The sequence below is a fragment of the Sinocyclocheilus anshuiensis genome, unplaced genomic scaffold (assembly GCF_001515605.1).
Source record: "Sinocyclocheilus anshuiensis isolate Anshui unplaced genomic scaffold, SAMN03320099.WGS_v1.1 scaffold29, whole genome shotgun sequence".
In the NCBI taxonomy this organism is placed as follows: domain Eukaryota; kingdom Metazoa; phylum Chordata; class Actinopteri; order Cypriniformes; family Cyprinidae; genus Sinocyclocheilus; species Sinocyclocheilus anshuiensis.
The window spans coordinates 99,369-116,545 of NW_015539835.1; the positions used below are offsets into that span (position 1 = coordinate 99,369).

The window sequence follows — 17,177 nt, forward strand, 5'->3', positions numbered from 1 at the left end:
TTTGTTTCTTTACACTATTGTTTCTATTACACTAATTTGTCGATTTACTAATTAGTTCCCTCGTTTGAAATAAATTGTGCGCTCAATTTTATAAATCATTCCCTCATAAATTGTGCGCACGAACTAATAATTTGTTCCCTCATTTTAAGTAAATCGTGCACTTGATATAATAATTAATTCCCTCATTTTAAATAAATTGTTCTGCTTCCTGTCCGCATTCTCATAAACCTGTTGCTGCTATGTTATGTTATGTTATGTTATGTTATGTTATGTTATGTTACCCCGCTTTAAACCCTAGGTAAAGATATGTTTCACACTTGTAATGTAGAAGCGAAGTTAGCACCACTTTTTACCAGGGTTATGAAATGAAACCCTGCTCAGAAGCAGGGTTAGCACCGCTTTTGCCAAACTTGTACAGTGTGAAATGATGTGGCGTTAGCATGTTACAGTTCTTATCAACAGACACCCAGTCCTCGTATTCAGTGTTACAGAAACACTGCGTGTTGTATAAACAGCCGTTTCAGTGTTTGAGAGGAAAAATGTCAAATGGTGACGGAAAACACATGAATTAGAGTGAAGAAGATTCTTACCTTCCACTATTCTTACCACTGAAAAGTCCATTCTGGAAAACGTCTCAGGTTACGTATGTAACCCTAGTTCCTCGAGGGAACGAGACGCTGCGTCTCGGTGCCATACTTCCGGCGTCCCTGCCAGCGCTCACTTTAATAGAGGAACACTTATTATTGTGAAACCCAGTGATTTTACTGTTATTCACTCCATTTTACTCTCATTCAGGGTTATCTTATTTCCCATTTCTATACAATTGTGTCAACATGAGTCATACTTCTTAAGAACAACCGACAGAAACGTCTCCATTCATCCTGTGTGCTGAGGTGTGGTTGACTCACACTAAGGCTGGAAAATAATGAAGTGAAAATTGGATAAAGAGTCAGACACTCAATATGGAGTTACACTGGAGACCAAATGGTGCCTTCCATTTTCCAGGGTGGTGGAGAAGGGCTACTACAGTGAACGAGACGCTGCTGATGCAGTTAAACAAGTGCTGGAGGCGGTCGCGGTGAGTGTCTCACACTTCACGTCTGAAAACTGTTTTCTTCTTCTGCTCTTTCTTTTGCTTTTCCTGAACTAGCAGTGAAATCGTGAAAACGCCGGGAGCGAAGCGTACGCAGTGGGAGGCGCTCGCAATGTGGGCAGCCGGCCCCCTCAAGAGCCGACTTTGCGTGCTTCCCTCCCAAGCAAACCACGCACAGGCTGTGTGTATCCCCACTCGTGATATAACGTGGGCAGGGAGGAACACACAACCTATAACGTGGCTTGCACTCGCCCTTTGCATGCTTTGTCTTAGCGTGAGCCTTAGACATAGCTGCTTATTAGACTTTTTCTCACAATAGACAGACAACAATAAATATGACTGACACACACAGAGCGCTTCGCTGAATGACAGAAAAGCTGACGCTGGCTCCGCCGCACGTGCTTTTATAGCTTCCTGGTCATGACGTCATCCGCCGTGACGTCCCGTTCAGCTATTGGACTGATTTCACATGTGATTCAGAGCGTGGGTCGCAGAAGGCGTTCCCCTAGCGTTTTCGACACAGCTCGAGTTCCTGAAGAGGAACTGAATAGTAGGTACTGTTGGCAATATATTTTATGAGGATGCGCAATGTAAACACATCGCATGCTGCATTCATCTAATCAATGACACTGACTCTGAAAATATGCAAATTGGAATGTTAACCCAGGATTTCGGAACAGTGTACAGGGTGAAACATCAGTTTATGAATACCCAAGATTTATAGTTAACCCCGGGTAAATTATGAGAAGTGTGAACCATGAAGCATGATAACCTAGGATTCAATTTACCTGACGTATAGAAAAACCAAGGGTTAACTATTTGAAGTGTGAACAGACCTTAGTCATTTCTAGAGACCATAAATCATGAAGACTTGGGAGTGAGTTCTTTTGACTTGGGCCATTATTAGACTATTGAAATGCCCTTAGCAACCACTCAGAAAACCCTAACAACCAGTGATACTGTATATCTCATGCAAATGTATCTTAGGCTTTAATATTTACACTTACAATATATACATTAATTCATCAGTGAAACAATCATTAATGGAAAGAAAATCCTGTTTCCAATATGAAGTCATCATAAATGGATCTAGATTGGTTATGAAGACCACAGGAGACCATTTATTGTTTTTTCTTCTTGAATGGGCAAGCAATTCTACTATATTTCTCCCTTTCTCTCTCTCCCTCCCTCCCTCCCTCCCTCCCTCCCTAACCTTCCTTGTGAGGCTTATTTTTATCATTTACTATATATCTTGTGCATGCAGTTTCTGTTTATATCCATCATGTATCCATGTGCTTTAGTGATATAGGTGCCTGAATTCGAAAGTAGGCCTGTTCTTCATCTGTGTGAATGTATTTTAAAAGCATTTTTGTTTAAAGTGTGTTCTCCACCACTGGCTCTCACTTTATCAAAGATGGCGGTTGCCAAGGAGATAGTAAGAAAGTGGGCAAATTTCTCATGGGCTGGATTCAGTTGGTGGGCTGCAATAAGAGAACGCCAACTCTCCAGCTCCCACCGGGGCATAAAATAGAGCAGAGGAATGGAAAAGTGAACACTGTGAGTCCCTTTTGAAGTGACCCGCCTTTTCAGGGAGCGTTTTTTTAACGTGTTATCGTGTGAAGAGTTTCACAGTTTCCCTCACAACAGCAGAATCTGTGTGTCTGTCACATCAAAGCCAGCTGGTTGTGTGGCATGCCTCTGGATCTGTGTTTTGTAGATTTCTGCCAGTCTGATTGGCTGGGGCGTCCTCAGTGGCTTGGGACTTTGCAATATCTTTGCAGTTTTCCTTTTGAAGTCTGGAGCTCTCAAAGGTGGTGTATTTTTTATTGCTGGATTTGAGAATCTTTCTTGCAGAGAAGGTTTGAAACTAGTTGATGCCACCAAGTTGATTCTACCTTGTCATGTGGAAGCATATAACATATTACTGTTTGAAATGGTTGTTGTGGAATATTGCACACTGTTTCACTTACTACTTAAAGTTACGGTAGGCAGGACACACTTCATACTATAGAAGCCCATTTCTGCCACATACAGTATTAAAAAATAAAAAGGTCAGAGTTTACTTTTGACTGAACATCTCACAACTCAGACTTTTTTTTCCCCTCAGAATTGCAAGTTTATAACACAATTCTGAGTTTATATCTCACAAATTTAAGTTAACATCTTGCTATTCACTTTTTTCTCGGAATTGTTTATATTTGCAATTCCAACTTTTTTTTCCTAAAAATTGTGAGTTTATAATAACATTTTTATCTCAGACATTTTATCTGTTACGAGACATTTAAAAAAAAATCTCAGTTACAACTTAAATATCTCACATTTTTAAGTTAAACTCAGAATTCTGAGAAAAAATTCGGGATTGCAATATGTAAACTCAGTATTCTGGAAAATAAAGGTCTGAACTGCGAGAGATAGACTGTGGAAATTCTGTGGATAAAATGTCATAACTGCAAAATTGTAACTCAAAATTGTGAGATATAAACGCGGAATTGCAAGAAATGAAGAAATGAAGTTGCAAATAAACCAGGGTTTTGACAACACATTTTTTTCATCTACATTATTAATCAGGATATGAAGATAATTTCATAATAAACAATGTTATAACTGTAAAACTGAGTTGTAGATGGCAAGGAAAGACAACTAAAACTTTGAAATTACTAGTTAACTAAAGAAAACCCTAGACTAGTTAACTTTAGAAAACCTTAACCCCCACACAATATCTTTTAACTGTCACATGACCCTCTGCCATACATAGTTATATCTAAATGTAAAAATAATAATAGCCTGATAAAACATCCGAAGTTTTTTACATTTATTTAATTTTCTGCCTAGAAATACTGAGATTGAATTATTGCAGAAAGTAAAGATAAAATTTGCAAGAGGAAAAAAATACTCAAGAAATATAAAAGCAGATATTCAAAACATATTCAATAATACTATACCAATTAATAATTAAAGATATACATATGCACACCTATACATCCGTCCATGCATAAACAAAATATACATCCTATACACCCTAAACATCCACATTACATTCATTAAACAATCTAATACCAAAAGTAATAGTAGAACTAGCATAAAGTTTTGTCCTTGCTTTGAATAATGTCAAATTACTTTTCTTCCTAAAGAAGCCGACCAGTTTTTTCACCCCTGGTTGGTGGAAAAAGATCACGAAGTGGATGATCATTCTGAGTCATCTCTTGTATTAATTTGATGGTGGATTGCTCTCTCCGACCTTGTAGATCAGGTAGATGTATTGATGTGTAAGTAAATCTCTCAATAATTCGTTGTGCTCTCTTCTGCATGCTTTCCAGTAAAGCTGCTTGCTTTTTTGTACAACCAACTAACTGCACATTTGCATACTCTAGACAGGGTCTTAGTAGGGAGCAATACATACTGACTAAATCATCAGCAGAAGCTCCATGTTTTGCAAACACTGTCAAAAAGTTGTTCGCAAACACTCGTCAATATGAAAATTTCCATTTAGTTGATTGTCAAGATGATACCCTAGGTATTTTGACCGTAATACCACAGGAACCTCCCAGTGTGATTGGTGGTGGTTGTGTTGGATTTTTTGCAAAACACATCCTTATTTCGACAAATTTGTTTCCATTTAGGAGCATGTTGTTATTTTGTGCCCAAGTTTCCAAAGCAAGTGCCTCCATTTCCATCTTTTTGTCTGTTTCTATGTCTTTTAACTTTAAAGCTTGTGATATACCAATATCATCTGCATATAAACCGTGTCCATTGTATCACCAAAAATTACTTCACGGGTTGACATGTGAAGTAAAAACATATGTGGTGACACAACTCCACCTTGGGGCACCCCTGATGTCACAAATTTCCATGCACTGCTTTTACCGTTTGCAACCAACCTTTGTCGTCTTCCTGTTGTGTAGCAAAACAACCAAGCCAACAACTGTGGACAGAGGTTAAGTGTTGTTAAATGCTGGAAAAGCCTTGAATGGTCGACTCGGTCAAATGCTTTTGACATGTCTGCCAATAACACACGGACCATAGATGGTTTTTGAGAGTCTGTCTCCCCTAGCCATGTATGTATATTCTTAACCAAAGCAATCAAAAGCATTGCTTTTTATAGCAAGTTTGATTTTTTTATCAGTCAATCAAGGTTTGTCAAATGGTTTAACTTTCCTTTGCAGTGGCATGCATATTTGCAGAGCTGTCTGGATGTGAGTATTAAAAATCTCCACTTTTTTCTTAACATCCTCAGCTTCATACACAGGCGACCATACACTGTAATGGCCATACACTGAGCAAGGGCTTCTCTTCGTCTTTGGTAACATTTCGACCCACTCTATATTCCCTCTTCTTAACGTTGTTTTTACCAATAGGGCCATCAACACTGTGCAGTGATCACTTGAACCAACTATTTTCCTGTTTAACACTGTAAAGTTGCTTTGACACAACCAGTAGTGTATAAAGCGCTATACAAATAAAGGTGACTTGACCAACTGGAGCAAGCATGCTTGGAGCACTGTAGTTGGTATCGAGGTTTGTTATAATCAAGTCTAAAATAGCCTTTCCTCTGGTGTTTTCCTTAACAATCTGTTTAAGATCTGGATGACTGCTAATAATGGACTTGATAGGTAGTAGATTAAAGTCTCCACAAAGGATTATGCCGGCTTGAGGTGATTTCATCTTTACTGTGTCTATAGTGCTGATAAGATAATCTATAGCTTTTTTGTCGCAGTTCTTTCTCATTTGCCCAAGGTGGCTGATAGAATAATCCAATGACAAGAGGCAAGACTGTCTAAGTTGTATCCATATACATTCTATATTTTCTCTCTCCTCTCTCTTCTTTTATAGAGATTACTGGATACATAAACAGCTAGCCCACCCCCTCTCAGTTTTGTTCTTGAAACTATATCTTTCCTAAAGAGTTCATAACCTTTAACATCCAGGATTTCATCTGGGATGTTTCATGTGCCCATGTCTCTGTAACACTAGCAATCTTGACTCCCTTTGTTCTCAGCAAAAGTTCAAACTCATCTTTCTTATTAATGAGTGATCGAGGATTACATAGATGTGGTAGATCATAGGCAATTATATCCTTATATGTTTTTACTTATCTTACCTTGCAATATTCTTATCCAGTTTTTATTTATTTACTTATCGATTTATTTATTAAAAATTCACCATTGCTTTGGCTCACGGTGCCCAATATCTTCATCTTTGATGACTATTTTGTCTGTTTAGATTTTTTTTCTTTTACAAAGTACCAGTGTCAGGTTTCCGATAAATGGAGGACTCAATTGCAGTGAATAAGTGTGATAAAGTTTATTTAAAAACCTAAGGAACAAACTAGAACAGTCAATGTGACACATGAAATAGTAGAGACTGGTATGGTAGCTCCCGTGTTCTCCGCACACACCTCTGCGGACACACAGACTAAGGAGACCACCGAGAAGGAATGAAAGCAGGACTACCAACTAATGACGATCCCAAGTCCAGGAAGGGAAATGGTTTTGCTACAAACTCCTTGTCTTTGGGTCCTGAGCACAAGTAACAAGCGGGCAAGTCACAGAAGCAAAAACACATGAATGAGAGCACAGACATAAAACATCAATGCGACATGAATAGTGATCAACTGACAGCAAGGTGTAGACACAGCTGGGAATATATATGGTAAGGGGAACGAGCGACAGGTAGAGAGATCAGCTTGTGATTGTGCACTCAGCGCTACAAGGCAATGCTGATCGCTCAAAACAACAAAATGTGCTGTAGAAAATGACAGGATCATAACAAGCAACAGAGAAGGACCGGTGACATACCCTGACCTGTGACAACCAGCTGCCCAGATGGAAATTTATAACTGTTCCAAAAAAGTATTGTCCGGACCTCCGCTGGGAAGGAAATATTGAGTCCAGGGCTCTTGGAACCCCTGTCTTAATGGGATAATCCACTATAAAATGGAAGTTCTGCCATCATTTACTCACCCTCATGTCTCTCCAAACAGTGTCCATATGACTTTATTTTGCATTGCACAAAATAAGTAATCTTTAACAATGTTGTTGGTCCACATCCACTTTCTTTATTTGGTAAAGAGCTGCTTGTACATTCTGCTAAATGTCTCCTTTTGTGTTCTATGAATGAAAGAAAGTCATATGAGCTTTGAACCACTTGATAGTGATGGTAATTTTTCAAACTATTAACTATGAGTAAGCCATTTGTAGGTAGATTCCCCAGAAAAGTGTAAACACTGTGGCACTATCAAAACATCACAGTATTTTTTTTATGCATCCCAACCAGCCGTTGTGTCTAGAAAGCAACCATCCTACACAAAACTCTTGCGAGATTTACACAGAAATTAGATAATCATCTTGGGCAAAAATGAAATGAGTGAAGGCTAATTCACACTTCACCAACAGACGCCAACCAACACCAACAATCACTGGATTACAATACCTTGCTTCTCACACATTCCATGACCCGACAAACTCCAATTGTTCAGTCTGTGAAAACGAGCACGACTAATGTTAACAGGCGCCAACCGGGATAACACAACGATCGGACAAAACCCGTCAAACTTTCTGTAGCCGTTGGTTGGCATTGGTCGGCGATGTGAAATAGGCTTTAAAAAAGCCAGAAAACTAAACTTTGAAAATCATTAATTTTGCAGTTCCATTTGGAGCCACTTCACCTTTAACTGTGTTGACATAAATAAGAGGCTAGTTGCTAAAATAATCTTCATGGCGTGGGGACACAGATGGCAGCAGTGGCGAGCTACAGACCTCCTGCTCTTGTCAAATGAGAGGAGGAAGTGAAGGAGAGAGATGATGTACTTTATGTGTGTCAGCTCCACTGAGTTTTGAACAGGATGGAAGTATTCCCCTTGGACCCCAGTAAAAGATAATACTCCTTCATTTCACCATAATAATTGGTGTTGGGAAGCTGGAACACTGTACTGCTCGTCCTCTGAGGAATCATTCTGCGGCTCTATTGCAAACAAACCAGTTGGAATGTTTTTAAACTGGGGACTGTGGTGACTCTGCCTTCATATGGGCAGTCGTGCATAATAGTTTGACAGTTAAGAGATGTACTTGTCAGTATAAAGTTGGATTTTTCCTCTGTCAGTGATACATGGGAGAGCACTTGAACCTGACAATCCATGTTTAGAGATGACAGATGTGGTGTGAGACTTTAATGGGCCTTTTGGAAGCTTAGCTTAGCATGTTTAATTGTAAACCAAAGTAAATACTCCAAATAATGATAAACAAACTAGATAAAAATATCTGCATTGTTGCAGATAAAAAAAATCTGCAACAATGTTGTAAGTGCCTGGCAGGGTGTTGCTATGTAGTTGCTAGAATGTTCTGAGCAGTGTTCGGGAAAGTTACTTTTAAAAGTAATGCATTACAATATTGTGTTACTCCATAAAAAAAGTAATTGAGTTACTTAGTTACTTATGGAAAGTAATGCATTATGTTACTTTTTGTTAGGCTTGCATAATTGTTTTTTTTATAACAAAAACAAACAAAAAAAGGCTATATTTTTGGCAGCTGTAAAGTCCCTTTCACACCAAAATGGAAATGATTATGCCTCAGGCTGAAGGAAGTGCCTCTGCCACTGCACCTCACTCCCGATTTCTCTCAACACGTGGATGGGAGAGGTGTCAGTAAATAAATGGGAAAACAAAGTAGCTTGCATTACTTATTTGAAAAAGTATCTCAGATATTTCAGTTGTAAATTTAAAAGTAATGTGTTACTTTACTAGTTGAAAAAAAGTAATCTGATTACGTAACTTGTGTTACTTGTAATGCGTGACCCACAACACTGGTACTGAGAAGCTAATAGAGTGCAACAGTGCCCATCAGCTCTTTCATCTGCCTTGGTTCCGGAGGTGTTTTTACCATTAGGATTAGCCATGGACTAAATCAACCAGCTATGAGGTGAAAGCGACATGACATGTGGCCAAGTATGGTAACCCATACTCAGAATTTGTGCTGTGCATTTAACCCATGCAAGCAAGTGCACACACACACACAGTGAGTACTGAACACACACACCCAGGGAGCAATTGGAGGTTCGGTGCCTTGCTCAAAGGCACCTTAGTCGTGGGTATTGAAGGTGGAAGAGAGCGCTGTACATTCACTCCCCCCACCTACAATTCCTGCCAGCACTGAGACTCGAACCCATGTCCTTTGGGTTACAAGTACAACTGTCTAACCATTAGGCCGTGACTGTCCATAAAGACTGCCTTTGATTTGAAAGAAAAAAATATTTGAATTTCAGTCTAAAAGACTAAGGTACAAGACTGTGTACTAAACTTTAATGAGGGAAAGTAGAATAATAATCAACACTCAAATAAAAAATTGTATGCAAACATGTAAATTGCACATTAGATTAGATTAGATTAGATTCAACTTTATTTTCATTGTGCAGAGTACAAGTAGCCAATGAAATGCAGTTAGCATCTAACCAGAAGTGCAAATGCAATATGTATATAAATAAATATATAATATGTACATGGATATACAGTATGTGTGTATATACAATAGATTTTTATGGAGTGCTGATTTTGAGGTACAGAAGCAGAGACCAGCTCGATGCAAGTGGTTGTAAATACAAGGTGCAAAAGAGGTGGTATAAACACAGTAGATGCATTATACAGAATAAGTATAAAAATACTGAATATGCATATATGATATACATATATGTATGGTATACAGTGCAAATGGCATTATGAGGTAGAAATGCAAAAGATGTTTTTTTTAACTACACATTAGTATACGTGGTCAGAGTGGGATAGTGTTCAGTGCCTGAGTTTAGAGTTCAGTAGGCTAACAGCTGAGGGAAAGAAACTGCTCCTGAGTCTGCTGGTGCGACAGCGAAGACTCCTATAACGTCTCCCAGATGGGAGGGGAGTAAACAGCCCGTGGTTGGGGTGAGAGGAGTCTTTGATAATGCTTCTCACCTTCAAAAGGCAGCATTTGTGGTGAATGTCTTTGATGGAGGGTAGCTAAACACCCGTGATGTATTGGGTAGTTTTCACCACCCACTGGAGGGCTTGCTGGGCTGAGACAGTGCAGTTGCCGTACCACACTGTGATGCAGTTTGTTAGGATGCTCTCAATTGTGCAGGAGCAAAAATTCAACAGGATGTGGGGGGGCAGGTGAGCTTTCCTTAGTGTCCTAAGGAAATAAAGGTGCTGTTGTGCATTTTTGATGAGATTGGAGGTATTGAGGGTCCAGGAAAATCCTCAGAGATATGGACACCAAGGAACTTAAAACTAGTCACACGTTCCACTTTGGCTCCATCAATGTAGATGGGAGTGTGGGGGGTGTGTGTAACCTATCCTAGATTGCCGGTGGTCCATAATCAGCTCCTTGGTTTTCTGGGTGTTGTTGAGTGCCAGATTATTGTTGGCACACCACCCTACAAGGTGCTGAACCTCTTCTCTGTAGGCCGTCTCGTTGCTGCTGATAAGGCCTACCTGGTGTCATCTGCAAACTTGATTATGGAGTTAGAGCCATGTACAGGTATGCAGTCGTGGGTAAAGGATTGGGCTTAGCACACAGCCCTGTGGAACACCAGTGTTTAAAATGAGGGTGGAGGAGTTGTGACTGTCAAGCCTAACAGACTGTGATCTGTTAGTGAGAAAGTCTAAGGTCCAGTTGCAGAGGGAGGGGCTGATGTCAAGATCAGTGAGCTAGGAGATCAGCTTGGAAGGGATAACAGTATTAAAGGCAGAACTGAAGTCACTGAATAGCATCCTGACATATGTGTTGCTTTTATCCAAGTGAGTCAATGCGGAGTGGAGAGCTGAAGTAATGGTGTCTTCATTTGACCTGTTGGTTTTATAGGCAAACTGATGTGGGTCCAGTGTTGGGGGCAAGCATGTTTTCAGGTGGGTAAGGACCAGCCTCTCAAAATACTTTGCGATGACGGGAGTAAGAACAACAGGGCAGAAGTCGCCTGAAGTGGCTATACAGTGAGCTGTCGCGCCACATCGAAGAGCATCAAAAAGGCATTTATTGTATGAATTTCCTAAAAAGGTGCCCGAATTTGAAAGAATTTGAATTTGAGACTTAGTTTCTTATAGAAACTAACAACATATAAAACTGTAACGTCATTTGCAGTGCGTCATGGAAGTAGGTAGAAGCTGAAGCTGTGATTTGCTTGTTTCGATTCTCTGATTGGTGGAGAATCTCTGTAGAATCATGGGTAATGTGGACTTTCAGCTGGAATACTGCTGTTTAACTGCAAAATAAGTTGAAATATTGTGGGCCGATGGCTTTAACAAAAGCATATACCATCCATTTACAACCTCGTAGCTCACAGTATGTGTGTCTCAATGGTTTATATTTCACTATGAGGAAAATTAATGGGATTTTTACTTCTGAAACCAGACTGTTGTACTCTATAGCATGTATCTACACAGTTGCTTGTTTGTTATGCATAGTTACTAGGATTTTGCTTACTGGCCAAGTCAAAATTGCTTTAAGTCTGAGCAATAGTAATAGTGATGCTTGCCTTAGCAAACAAAACTGGCTAATAAAGAAAAAAAATTTTTTTCTGGTATTAAAAACCTTCCAAACATCTTCCTCAGGTTGCTTCTCTATCACATTCATCAGTTCCTTCGGTAGCACATGCAAGATGGTGACCACGTGCTGTTTTTCTGTAACCAGGCAGACTTTGGCCCATGCTACTCTGTTTAATGAGTTTCCGTGGTAACACTCACCAAGGCACTGGCAAGTGCGTCGGGCTGATTATAAACACAGATCTGTTGTGAACGAAGGACGTTGGTCTAATTAGTGGTGTTTGCTAAGTACGTCTTTGACAATCACCCACAATAATCATGCCAAATGTTTTGGGGGAATATTCTTAAAGGTGGGGTAAGCGATTTTTCAAAAACGCTTTAGAAAACTGATTCGGGCCGAATAGCAAAACAAACCTGTAGCCAATCAGCAGTAAGGGGCGTGTCTACTCATGATGTGGAGGAGAGAGAGTTCAGTGCACAGGACGGACATTAGCTGAGCCGAGCGACAGAAAGATAGAGATGGCGGATAAAAAACAAAAGAGGAAAACGTCTGCGGAACAAACGAAGGCTTAAGGCAATAAGGCAAGAAGTAGGACCCGTGTAAATATCGGATCAGCTTTCCAGCGCTGGAGAGAACTCAAGGAGCGGAAGGCCTGCGATCGGACACCGAGATTGCTTTGTTTCTTCTAGATAGGTGAGTAACACCGTGTCTCGCGCCGCAACAGCTAAAGTCTGTCTAGTACACTGGACGCGACAAAGCGACCGTTGAAAATCATTTGAAATTTGTGTCAGTTTTTCTCTTTTGTTTTTTATCCGCCATCTCTATCTTTCTGTCGCTCGGCTCGGACTGAACGCTCTCTACTCCATCATGAGTAGACACGCCCCTTACTGCTGATGGGCTACAACTTTGTTTTGCTAGTCGGCCCGAATCAGTTTTCTAAAGCATTTTTGAAAAATCGCTTACCCCACCTTTAAACGATGCTGAAAAGGATAGTCCACCCAAAAATGTTCATTCTGTCATCATTTACTCACCCTCATGTTGTTCAAAACCTGTATGAGTTTCTTTCTTCTGTATTTTAAAGAATGTGGGTAACCAATCAGTTGCCGGTCCCACTGACTGACTTCATTTATACAGGTATGGAACAACATGAGGGTGAGTAAATGATGACAGAAATTTCATTTTTGTGTGAACTATGCCTTTAAGCAGTAACATAGCAGTTTTTCTGTTTGATAAGAGAATTGTGTTGTTTTGTGTCAGATATTGTTTTGTTGGAGTGCTCCCTATTATACCTTGACATTTGTAACTTTTAGAGATTTTAACAACTAAATTTAATTCAACTTAAAATTAGGGTATCTTTAAACTAGATTTGAGTTTTCAGAGGTAAATAGCAGGGCAGCAAAAAATAGCATTTAATTTTTATCAGCTGTGCATGAGAACCAACATATAACATGGCTTTTGTGCCATGCAAGTTACACATCAAATTAAACATGAAATGAAGAAGATTGCATTTGTCTTGTAAAAACTTTATTGTCTTGTAAAACGTACAAATGTACAATAAGCTTTTTTTTTTTGTATCTTCAAAAATTATTTTTTACAGTTTACAAGAAAGAAGACAAATGTCATGTAACATAATATAGGTGTCATCATGACTGTAAATGGTGAAACTTTTAACATTTTAAGATTATCAAACTTTAATCGTAACCCTTTAATGCATAAATCATTGAAGTAAACATATTTTCAATATTTTGTTCAAGTTGTCATAAAAAACAATGACAATGAGGACAGATATATAGAATAATGAATAAGTGTTAAAACAATTTTTTTTTTAAATCACAAAAATCTAACCTTTCATTGGATAATAAGAATTTAAAATGGGGGGAAATATCATTATGTATATAATGTATTATATATAATGTATTTTTTTTCCTGAGCTCAAAAATAAAAAATATATAAATACATCAAAGACAGGACAAATACAATACACACATCAAAGAAACATATAATGTTTGAGGAATATCAATTCAGTGTCAGGTTTGGGTGAAGGGATGAGGCGAGGACTCAATTGCAGGAAGTTTGGGCACTTTATTAGCAAAAATAAAACAAAAACTACCCCGTGGAGGGAAAAAAAACCCCACTACCGGCAGCTTGGTTGGGCAGGGCAGGGCAGGGCAGGGCAGGAACAGGCAAAGTACACAATAGCAAACATTAGACAACGAACTAGCACAGGACTGCAAACACAAAGAGAATAAATAGGGAACAAACAAGGCAGGTAACGAGGGAGGACAGGAGGGGCAAATTAACCAATAATTAAGTAACAAGGTGGGCGGGGTCAAGACAATAGACAGGAGAGCACATGGCACACATAAACAAACAAAACAAAAGCCATGTGCTCACACAAAACATGACAACATGAAAGCACACGACTGAGGAAAACCCAAGCTACACAACACAAGACAGAACATAACATGAAAGCACGCGGCCGATATAAACACGAACTGTGTGCTAAACAGAACACAACGTCACGAGCACGTGGCCAATGAAAACATAAACCAAGTGCTCACAAAACACACGAGATGAGAGCGCATGGTGAGTGAATGAACACACAACCCGTGCGCTCACACAAGAAACAAGACATGGAGCGTGATTGCTCAAACCCCGACAACAGACCGAAACCGAACTAGACATGAGTGGCAGAATGCAAACACCATGCTCTGAACATGAAACAAGGCACGCAGAAAAGAGAGTGCATGGCCCGAGGACAGTCGAGACCGCACGCTCACACAAGAACAATACAGGAGTGTCAGAGCTCTGTCACAAAACCAAGAATAAACTAGACCGAGGTGACAGGACCCTGACATACAGTGCTGCCTTGTAAGCATTGTAAAACAAAAACGGCCTATGAAATATATTCAGAACAGCATGGTCATTACTTTAATTTTGCTCATTATCAGCCAGGCCCAGATTAATTTACCAACCACAGAGGAGATTCCCATATGAATTTGAAAACTATAAATATTATTACACACATAATGGTGAAAGCAACACATGTTAATTAGTGCCACAATGTACAGTCACACGTGTCTGTGTACACCTCAGATTAATAAGAGGCAACCCCCTGTGTCTACATGTCTGTTTGCAGTACCTGCATGAGAATGGTGTAGTGCACAGAGACCTGAAACCTGAGAACCTGCTGTACGCCACCTCAGCGCCAGATGCTCCTCTCAAAATAGGTAAGGCTGGCTTTTCATTCGCCTGATAGGGGAACTGCAGTTTAGCTAAACTTCTCTTGCAGGCGATTTAACTTGCAAACATGATCCTGTTGTACAATAAAGGATCATTCATTTTCAGCTTTAAAGGAGGCACAATCTCGGGCATTATTGGGGCTTGTTCATAGTTTACGGATTTTAACAAACTCCTAAGCTGAAATATTACTTCAAATATAAATATAAATATAACTTAAAAATGTGAAAATGTGACTTAATGTCATGAAAAAAATAAAAATAAATAATATACAGTAATTATAAATTATATATGAATATATACAATATATATATATATATATATATGAAAGAAAGTCTTTGTAAAAGTTTTTAATGTCACTTTTGATCAATTTAATGCAACCTAACTGACTAAAAGTATTAATTAAAAAAAATATTTGTACTGAACCCAAACTTTTTAATGGTAATGTATGTAAATATATTTAGATTATATATTATATTGTAAAAATATTACAGTATATATAATAAACAAAACCAATAAAACAATGTTTAGTTTTAACCTTATACTTCACTTTAATTTAAAATAATTTAATTTAAAATAATTCATTACACTTATAAAAATGAAATGTTCTTGCATTACGGTAATAAGAATTGGGGACATGGTTAATTTTCGCTTAGCAAAATATAAAAAAAAAATAATAATAATAATTTAATTTTCGTAAAATATGAACAGCTCTCGACACGCCATGAGATATACCCCCACAGACTTCCACTGAAGAAGGGACTAGAGCCGTATCTGGGGACCAGAATATCATAGGGACTTGAGCAAACACCTACTGTAGCAACCACCCAGAACACCCCATCAGCTGCTTAGCGATGCTCTACTACGTCTGAGTTTTGTATTAGTAAGCACCTTCTCAGAAAATGTAAAAACTGTTTTTATTTTGTGGGTTTTATCTTTACAGCTGATTTTGGTTTGTCGAAAATTGTAGACGATCAGGTAACAATGAAGACTGTGTGTGGGACTCCAGGCTATTGTGGTGAGTTCATTAATGAGGAGGTTTTTTTTAACAGAGCACCATCTGTGGCTTCAGTTGCACAAAGAGAATTACAGAAAAGATGTAGTCTTTTTACAGCATCAGTGCAGTAGAGCGTCACCACCCCCCTTTATTCTTGTCTTCTGATGTTTTGTCTTCCTTGTCTCTCAGCTCCTGAGATTTTGCGGGGATGTGCCTATGGCCCTGAGGTTGACATGTGGTCTGTGGGAGTAATCACGTACATTTTGTGAGTGACACAACATACTTGTCTAAAGTTATTCTTTCACAAGAATGCTGTGTTTAGTCATTCGATCTCTCTGTATCAATCCCGAAACGCTGGTTTCATCTCAGATCAGCCTCACTGGTGAAAAGTGTGAAGCATGTTTTGAACTTCTGAGTGTGATTCCAGGAATTGGATGAAGTTTCTTAAAAAAAACAAAAAAGGACTAAGAAAGTTTGACAAAAAGCAAAATTAAAACTTCTTTAAAAATCTGTGATCATGAAATGTTGTTTAAAACCCATTTCACCCATTTGTAAGGAACTGACTGACATTTGGGTCACAGGAATAAATTACATTTTGCAATATATTAAGGAAAACAGGTCTTTTAAGTTGTAGTAATATTTTACAATATTACTGTTTTTACTGTATTTGTGATCAAATAAATGCAGCCTTGGTAAGCATAAGAGACTTCTCTCAGAAACATTAAAAAACTAAACCTTTGGAAATGAGTTCAGTGTCACTTTGTAGAGGTGCTGTTAAAACTAACATTGTTTTTGTTTCTGTTCTCTGTACAGGTTATGTGGTTTTGAGCCCTTTTTTGATGACAGAGGAGACCAGTACATGTTTAAACGCATCCTGAACTGTGAATATGAATTTGTCTCCCCCTGGTGGGACAATGTGTCTCTCAATGCCAAGGACCTTGTGAGTAAATCTCAATATATATAAATTCACTAATAACCCTCATGAAATCCCTAAGTATAAAAACATCACACACACACACACACACACACACACACTTACATTAAGAGACTTCTCTCAGAAACATTAAAAAACTAAACGATCTTAAAAGCAAAGTTGCACAAATTAGAAGCACAGCAGCAGTGATGCTGTAAAATCTTTACCATTAAGGACACACAGTCATAAGATATAAACACTTGTAGTTTGCAATAACTCTATAAAGTCATTTCTTATTCAATATGTGTAACATTGATCATTATATATAATATAAGAATAGTTAGTATTTTGCTGCATGTATTATGTACAAATAATAATTATAATGAATATACTGTATCTATTGCTTATTGTAATATTAATATTATATAT

General features: G+C 38.5%; 1 protein-coding gene across 2 annotated transcripts in view; it reads left to right on the forward strand.

The window, feature by feature from the left end:
• The window catches only part of LOC107684339 (calcium/calmodulin-dependent protein kinase type IV-like), a 36,239-nt gene that overhangs the window by 13,806 nt on the left and 5,256 nt on the right, over positions 1-17,177 (forward strand). For both annotated transcript variants that reach the window (XM_016480568.1, XM_016480570.1), the window contains 5 exons: positions 1,006-1,078; positions 14,738-14,828; positions 15,782-15,856; positions 16,025-16,100; positions 16,649-16,775. In XM_016480568.1, coding sequence (XP_016336054.1) covers positions 1,006-1,078; positions 14,738-14,828; positions 15,782-15,856; positions 16,025-16,100; positions 16,649-16,775 — 442 coding nt within the window. The remainder of the gene's footprint in view (positions 1-1,005; positions 1,079-14,737; positions 14,829-15,781; positions 15,857-16,024; positions 16,101-16,648; positions 16,776-17,177) is intronic.